This window comes from Oncorhynchus gorbuscha, unplaced genomic scaffold (genome assembly GCF_021184085.1).
Source record: "Oncorhynchus gorbuscha isolate QuinsamMale2020 ecotype Even-year unplaced genomic scaffold, OgorEven_v1.0 Un_scaffold_1654, whole genome shotgun sequence".
In the NCBI taxonomy this organism is placed as follows: Eukaryota; Metazoa; Chordata; class Actinopteri; order Salmoniformes; family Salmonidae; genus Oncorhynchus; species Oncorhynchus gorbuscha.
The window spans coordinates 86,525-95,000 of NW_025746372.1; the positions used below are offsets into that span (position 1 = coordinate 86,525).

General features: G+C 43.9%; 1 protein-coding gene across 1 annotated transcript; it reads right to left on the reverse strand.

The window, feature by feature from the left end:
- Window positions 1-1,423: 1,423 nt before the first annotated feature.
- On the reverse strand, window positions 1,424-6,541 carry LOC124023600 (leucine-rich repeat-containing protein 36-like). The gene is made up of 6 exons (XM_046337982.1): window positions 6,523-6,541; window positions 5,433-5,621; window positions 4,376-4,566; window positions 2,261-2,360; window positions 1,921-2,032; window positions 1,424-1,788 (listed from the first exon to the last, which is right to left on the reverse strand). Exons 1-6 carry the CDS (start codon window positions 6,539-6,541, stop codon window positions 1,689-1,691), a joined length of 711 nt encoding a protein of 236 aa, XP_046193938.1. The 3' UTR covers window positions 1,424-1,688.
- Between the last annotated feature and the right edge of the window lie 1,935 nt (window positions 6,542-8,476).

Consider the following 8,476-nt stretch of genomic DNA (forward strand, 5'->3'; position numbering starts at 1 on the left):
TCGCAGGAAATGCTTCCCTGACTGGAGGTTCTCTAAGGCCTAGTGGGAAATTAATCCGAGGACATAAATCATGAGCCCACTTTATATCAAACCAAATGTCATTTGTTACATATAGTTTACAGCACCGGGTATAAAAGGTGCAGTGAAATGCTTAGATCTGCCTCCCTCAACATTACAGTATCAATATCAATAATAATCAACGTTTTAATAAAAAAATAACAAGTAATTAGAGGAAGTTAGTATGCATAGTAATATAACTGATATGTACACACTAGGATATCAATTATGATAGTGTAAACATTAAATATTTTCGGTATAAATTAACTTATTCTTAAAAACTTGTCCAAGTATATTTTTTTATGTTAGACTCAATGATGTAGTACAAGATCTTTCCCGACCAATCACATCAGCCCTCTTCAAATCCAATCTTTTTCAGAGCTCAACTGATTGGTCAAAAGACCAATTATTGAGAAAAAAAAGATCAGAATTGGGCTGCTTGTCTAAATGCAGCCTTATTGTTTTGATTTCGTTTTTTTCTTAAACCTTGATTGAATGTTATTGTGAAACAGTAGACTGTTTGCGTTACTTTACCATATTAGGTAGACTAATAACCATGTCTTTAACTTTGCAAACAGGCAAAAAGGGTTGATCGGTTAATTGATTTTACCTGTAGCAGTGACGTTAGACGTAAACCTGCGGTAAGCTCATATAAAATATTTAATTCTGACACACATGATGTAGCTAGTTTCCCCGTTTGTAGATAATAATGTACATGTCTGAATGTGCATCCGTCTCTGTCGATAAACCACCGTGGTTTCTGACCGGAAGTCGTCTCTTTGAAAAGCAACGAGTCCTGAAAGTGAGAAAGTCGGTTGAACCGGATGGAAAAAAAACAACCACCAACGTTGAAGGAACAAAATTGATTGTCCTGTTCGGTTGCCATTTTTTTTGGCGTTATAGTAGCTTACTTTAACAAAACAAATAAACTTTACCCAAAAGCCAGGTAAAGAAACAGAAAGTGAATTAGTTATAAACCTCGCAGCAACTACCGTCTCCACTTCACTTTGCCCGTTGCTAACACCTGGCTAGCTATCAAAAATCACCCCCAATTCATTATTCATCAGCTACCTTCTTCTTAATCAAACTTTTATAGTAGCCTATTTTAGAAAATTATTTAAAAAATATATATATATATATTTAAATGCACTACTGTTTCAAAATATAGGGCCTGGCTATTGCGAAGAAAGTCTATTTTTGTCTCCGTTTTGACAGCTGGCCTCAAGGAGCCGTTTTAATATGTGGGCCGTGACGTCACTGAAACGTCCTCTCAGCGTCAGTGACGTCACTGAAACGTCCTCTCTGCGTCAGTGACGTCAGAATTAAACGCCCGCTGGAGGAGAAACCGAGTAGCTTCCGGAGGGTCAAAAAAACATCGCTTTATTATCATCATCTAATTACACAAATGACAATACAGAAAAGTGTATTATGATATACTAACGTTATCTTTCTTTAGAAGTGTTTTTTTGTTGAGTGCATATAAAAAGCATGTATATTACAAATACATTTTCAATGTAATTTCACAGTATGCCAAACAGCCTACAACAGTTTACAGAGAAGGCTCGAGTCATTAGAACGCAGTACAATCTTGGCAAAGGCTTGAATTGATGTTCAATGTTGAACTCATTAGATTAGTCTGCTGGCTGGATTCTCTGGACTCTGGACTCCGTTTGTTCTGTTATGTGTTCATTTAGATGTCCCAACAGAGAGTTATTATTGGACACCAAAGACCTGTGGAAAATACATAAATACAACAAACTAAAAAACATATTTGGAGGGTGACAAAAAGCTGAGTCTTGGCACAGACTTTTGACAGACAGAATGTTGAGTTAATTGTTTGTGTGTGTGTGTGTGTGTATTGACCTGTGATTGCCCTGTAGAAGCACAATGGTCTGCTCCAGTTGTCTCAGGTGTGTCTCCTGCTCTCGCAGAGCAAGCACCTGTCTCTGTAGACACCTGTCCCAATGCCTGCCACCTACACACACACACACACACACACACACACACACACACACACACACACACACACACACACACACACACACACACACACACACACACACACACACACACACACACACACACACACACACACACACACACACACACACACACAGAGAGAGCAGAGAAGAGAGAGATTTGTCCACACCATCCAAAAGACACAGAAATGGAGACACACTGTGCCATAGACAAGGCAACTCACAGTTGGCCTCTGCAGTGGTAGAGGAGTCCTGCTTTAGGCTGGTTAGTCTCAAGTTGTAGTTTTCTTTCAGAGCCTCGACAAGCCTTTTCTTCAGGGATTCCTGCAACACAGACAAATAGAGACACAGAGAGGCGAATCATTAATTCCAATATAGATGAATTTTCACTTATTCATGTGTTGATGTCAATGGGAGATTAAGTGGAAGTTAGGGTTTGCCCCTGAGAGAAGATCATTTAGGTCGGGATTTAACCTAAACAAATTCAGATTCTGGTGACAAATTATTGTAGTGCACTATATTGGTCCAAAGTAGTGCACTATATTGGTTCAAAGTAGTGCACTATATTGGTCCAAAGTAGTGCACTATATTGGTCCTAAGTAGTGCACTATATTGATCCTAAGTAGTGCACTATATTGGTCCAAAGTAGTGCACTATATTGGTCCTAAGTAGTGCACTATATTGGTCCTAAGTAGTGCACTATATTGGTCCAAAGTAGTGCACTATATTGGTTCAAAGTAGTGCACTATATTGGTCCAAAGTAGTGCACTATGTTGGTCCAAAGTAGTGCACTATATTGGTTCAAAGTAGTGCACTATATTGGTCCAAAGTAGTGCACTATATTGGTTCAAAGTAGTGCACTATATTGGTCCAAAGTAGTGCCATATATTCAGTAGGGAATAGTGTGCCATTTGGAACACATTCCTAGTGTTGTTGAGGTACTAACCAGCTGCTGATGAGGTACTAACCAGCTGCTGATGAGGTACTAACCAGCTGCTGTTGAGGTACTAACCAGCTGCTGTTGTGGTACTAACCAGCTGCTGTTGTGGTACTAACCAGCTGCTGATGAGGTACTAACCAGCTGCTGTTGTGGTACTAACCAGCTGCTGTTGAGGTACTAACCAGCTGCTGTTGAGGTACTAACCAGCTGCTGTTGAGGTACTAACCAGCTGCTGTTGAGGTACTAACCAGCTGCTGATGAGGTACTAACCAGCTGCTGTTGTGGTACTAACCAGCTGCTGATGAGGTACTAACCAGCTGCTGTTGAGGTACTAACCAGCTGCTGTTGAGGTACTAACCAGCTGCTGATGAGGTACTAACCAGCTGCTGTTGAGGTACTAACCAGCTGCTGTTGAGGTACTAACCAGCTGCTGTTGAGGTACTAACCAGCTGCTGTTGAGGTACTAACCAGCTGCTGTTGAGGTACTAACCAGCTGCTGTTGAGGTACTAACCAGCTGTTGTTGAGGTACTAACCAGCTGCTGTTGAGGTACTAATCAGCTGCTGATGAGGTACTAACCAGCTGCTGATGAGGTACTAACCATCTGTTGAGGTACTAACCAGCTGCTGTTGAGGTACTAACCAGCTGCTGTTGAGGTACTAACCAGCTGCTGTTGAGGTACTAACCAGCTGCTGTTGAGGTACTAACCAGCTGCTGTTGAGGTACTAACCAGCTGCTGTTGAGGTACTAACCAGCTGTTGTTGAGGTACTAACCAGCTGCTGTTGAGGTACTAATCAGCTGCTGATGAGGTACTAACCAGCTGCTGATGAGGTACTAACCATCTGTTGAGGTACTAACCAGCTGCTGTTGAGGTACTAACCAGCTGCTGTTGAGGTACTAACCAGCTGCTGTTGAGGTACTAACCAGCTGCTGTTGAGGTACTAACCAGCTGTTGAGGTACTAACCAGCTGCTGTTGAGGTACTAACCAGCTGCTGTTGAGGTACTAACCAGCTGCTGTTGAGGTACTAACCAGCTGCTGTTGAGGTACTAACCAGCTGCTGTTGAGGTACTAACCAGCTGCTGTTGAGGTACTAACCAGCTGCTGTTGAGGTACTAACCAGCTGCTGTTGGGGTACTAACCAGCTGTTGTTGAGGTACTAACCAGCTGCTGTTGAGGTACTAACCAGCTGCTGTTGAGGTACTAACCAGCTGCTGTTGAGGTACTAACCAGCTGCTGTTGAGGTACTAACCAGCTGCTGTTGGGGTACTAACCAGCTGTTGTTGAGGTACTAACCAGCTGCTGTTGAGGTACTAACCAGCTGCTGTTGAGGTACTAACCAGCTGTTGAGGTACTAACCAGCTGCTGTTGAGGTACTAACCAGCTGTTGAGGTACTAACCAACTGCTGTTGTGTGAAGGACAGCTTCCTCTTCAGGAGAGCTATCTCACTGCACTGTGGAGTCACATCAACATGACTCTCACTCTGTTCTTGTCCTCCTCTGTTCTGTCCTTCTCTCTTTTCTTCTGTCTCTGTCAGACAGGAAGTAGCAGGAGGTGATCCCAGGGCAGAGAGCAGGTCGTAGGCCTGGCCTGGAGAGGAGACAGAAGACAGGAAGGTAGACGGTGTGAGAACGGTATCTAGGAAGTTTCTTGTTATCGTTACAATGCCAAGCAAAGGACTAGCTAATGTATTAGTCTGAGGAAAATATGTTAGAATGGTTACAACTAGAATGGTTATATATATACTTTTATTTCACCTTTATTTCACCAAGTAGGCAAGTTGAGAACAAACATACAGTCAATAATACAGTAGAATAATAAGTATTTTTACAATGTGAGAAAATGAGGTGAGATAAGGGAGGTAAAGGCAAAAAAAAGGCCATGGTGGCAAAGTAAATACAATATAGCAAGTAAAACACTGGAATGGTAGATTTGCAGTGGAAGAATGTGCAAAGTAGAGATAGAAATAATGGGGTGCAAAGGAGCAAAATAAGTAATTAAATACAGTAGCGAAAGAGGTAGTTGTTTGGGCTAAATTATAGGTGGGCTATGTACAGGTGCAGTAATCTGTGAGCTGCTCTGACAGCTGGTGCTTAAAGCTAGTGAGGGAGATAAGTGTTTCCAGTTTCAGAGATTTTTGTAGTTCGTTCCAGTCATTGGCAGCAGAGAACTGGAAGGAGAGGCGGCCAAAGGAGGAATGTATAAACAGTGGAGAGAACAAGTATTTGATACACTGCCGGTTTTGCAGGTTTTCCTACTTACAAAGCATGTAGAGGTCTGTAATTTTTCTCCCCACTGTATATATATATCTAGAATGGTTAAAAACCCAGGTCTAAAACATCTGTTTGTGTGAGTGATGATGACGACACATAAATGCATCTCCGTGGTCAGTAGTAAGTGCAGTACATATGGAACAGGGTACTATTTGGGATGTAGCGTAGTGACTGATTGTGTACCCAGGAAGCTGGGGTTAAGGTGGAGGGAGCGTGTGCCAGCCCAGTGCTGATCCACCAGGTTCAGGAGTCCTCTCAGGGAGGAGGAGAGCTCTGCCACCCCAGGCTGAGGTGATGGAGTCCTGGGCACAGAGAGGTGGTCACTAAGCCCTAGTCTGGAGCTCTGGAAAAATACAATGATTAAAGAAAGGCCTTATCATTCGAGTGAAAACAGAAGTTTGTCCCAAAAAAATGGTGTCATGATATCCTTGTTTCTAGAACAATAAGATCAGGTAAATGTTTCTAACACTGTAATCTCACCTCACTTAAAAAGTGATCTTTCTACATTATATTTGGTCTCTTAGACCTCGACCGAGCACTTGGCCCAAAAGTGTCTGTGTGCTCTGCTGTGTTGTGAGAGGCAGTGCATTGAGATTAGCCCCAAAGTATCTGTGTGCTCTACTGTGTTGTGAGAGGCAGTGCATTGAGATTAGCCCCAAAGTGTCTGTGTGCTCTACTGTGTTGTGAGAGGCAGTGCATTGAGATTAGCCCCAAAGTGTCTGTGTACTCTGCTGTGTTGTGAGAGGCAGTGCATTGAGATTAGCCCCAAAGTGTCTGTGTGCTCTACTGTGCTGTGAGAGACAGTGCATTGAGATGGTGTTCCCACTCCTCTCACATTACTGATGCTCCCTCCCAAATGGCACCCTATTCCATTTATAGTGCATTAACCCCATAGGACCCTGGTGAAAAGTAGTGCACACTATATAGGGAATAGGGTGCCAATTTGGACTCAACCCTCCTTCCAGAACCCTTTAAGTAACAGATCCTCACCCTCAGTACCGCCAAGTTCAATGTCCCTGCCAATCACACAGTAACCCACCAAATATTTTCACAGATAATTACTCTTCTTGGTTCTGAACAGATAAGAGAGATCTCAAAAGCCAGTGTTGTCTTACCCCCCCCCGCACATCCCTCAATGAAATGAGCTTCTCAAATGAATGTCGCCCCCCCCCCCCCCAAGGCAGTAAGACTTCATAGCGTTTGTGGGAGATTACTCCCCAGAGGGGGTTGGCTTGGGATGTGATAAATACTGTGAAACACACGTAGACTTTACATGTCGGACCACAGACCATAGCCTCCTGTCATTAGCATTAAGGACCACAGCCTCCTGTCATTAGCATTAAGGACCACAGCCTCCTGTCATTAGCATTAAGGACCACAGCATCCTGTCATTAGCATTAAGGACCACAGCCTCCTGTCATTAGCATTAAGGACCACAGCCTCCTGTCATTAGCATTAAGGACCACAGCCTCCTGTCATTAGCATTAAGGACCACAGCCTCCTGTCATTAGCATTAAGGACCACAGCCTCCTGTCATTAGCATTAAGGACCACAGCATCCTGTCATTAGCATTAATGACCACAGCATCCTGTCATTAGCATTAAGGACCACAGCATCCTGTCATTAGCATTAAGGACCACAGCCTCCTGTCATTAGCATTAAGGACCACAGCCTCCTGTCATTAGCATTAAGAACCACAGCCTCCTGTCATTAGCATTAAGGACCACAGCCTCCTGTCATTAGCATTAAGGACCACAGCCTCCTGTCATTAGCATTAAGGACCACAGCCTCCTGTCATTAGCATTAAGGACCACAGCCTCCTGTCATTAGCATTAAGGACCACAGCCTCCTGTCATTAGTATTAAGGACCACAGCCTCCTGTCATTAGCATTAAGGACCACAGCATCCTGTCATTAGCATTAAGGACCACAGCCTCCTGTCATTAGCATTAAGGACCACAGCCTCCTGTCATTAGTATTAAGGACCACAGCCTCCTGTCATTAGCATTAAGGACCACAGCCTCCTTTCATTAGCATTAAGGACCACAGCCTCCTGTCATTAGTATTAAGGACCACAGCCTCCTGTCATTAGCATTAAGGACCACAGCCTCCTGTCATTAGCATTAAGGACCACAGCCTCCTGTCATTAGCATTAAGGACCACAGCCTCCTGTCATTAGCATTAAGGACCACAGCATCCTGTCATTAGCATTAAGGACCACAGCCTCCTGTCATTAGCATTAAGGACCACAGCATCCTGTCATTAGCATTAAGGACCACAGCCTCCTGTCATTAGCATCAAGGACCACAGCCTCCTGTCATTAGCATTAAGGACCACAGCCTCCTGTCATTAGCATTAAGGACCACATCCTCCTGTCATTAGCATTAAGGACCACAGCCTCCTGTCATTAGCATTAAGGACCACATCCTCCTGTCATTAGCATTAAGGACCACAGCCTCCTGTCATTAGCATTAAGGACCACAGCATCCTGCCATTAGCATTAAGGACCACAGCCTCCTGTCATTAGCATTAAGGACCACAGCCTCCTGTCATTAGCATTAAGGACCACAGCCTCCTGTCATTAGCATTAAGGACCACAGCATCCTGTCATTAGCATTAAGGACCACAGCATCCTGTCATTAGCATTAAGGACCACAGCATCCTGTCATTAGCATTAAGGACCACAGCATCCTGTCATTAGCATTAAGGACCATAGCCTCCTGTCATTAGTATTAAGGACCACAGCCTCCTGTCATTAGCATTAAGGACCACAGCCTCGTGTCATTAGCATCAAGGACCATAGCCTCCTGTCATTAGCATTAAGGACCACAGCATCCTGTCATTAGCATTAAGGACCACAGCCTCCTGCCATTAGCATTAAGGACCACAGCATCCTGTCATTAGCATTAAGGACCACAGCCTCCTGTCATTAGCATTAAGGACCACAGCCTCCTGTCATTAGCATTAAGGACCACAGCCTCCTGTCATTAGCATCAAGGTGTGTAAAACCTCATGTCGGACCACAGACCACAGCCTCCTGTCATTAGTATTAAGGACCACAGCCTCCTGTCATTAGCATCAAGGTGTGTAAAACCTCATGTCGGACCACAGACCACAGCCTCCTGTCATTAGCATCAAGGTGTGTAAAACCTCATGTCGGACCACAGACCACAGCCTCCTGTCATTAGCATTAAGGACCACATCCTCCTGTCATTAGTATTAAGGACC

Bases quoted from the DNA above. Each gene is read 5' to 3' on its own strand.
- LOC124023600 (XM_046337982.1), bottom strand. The intron at 2,033-2,260 runs GTGAGTTGCCTT...GTGTGTGTGTAG, and splicing joins TACCACTGCAGAGGCCAACT to GTGGCAGGCATTGGGACAGG. The intron at 1,789-1,920 runs GTCAATACACAC...TATTTTCCACAG, and splicing joins CTTCTACAGGGCAATCACAG to GTCTTTGGTGTCCAATAATA.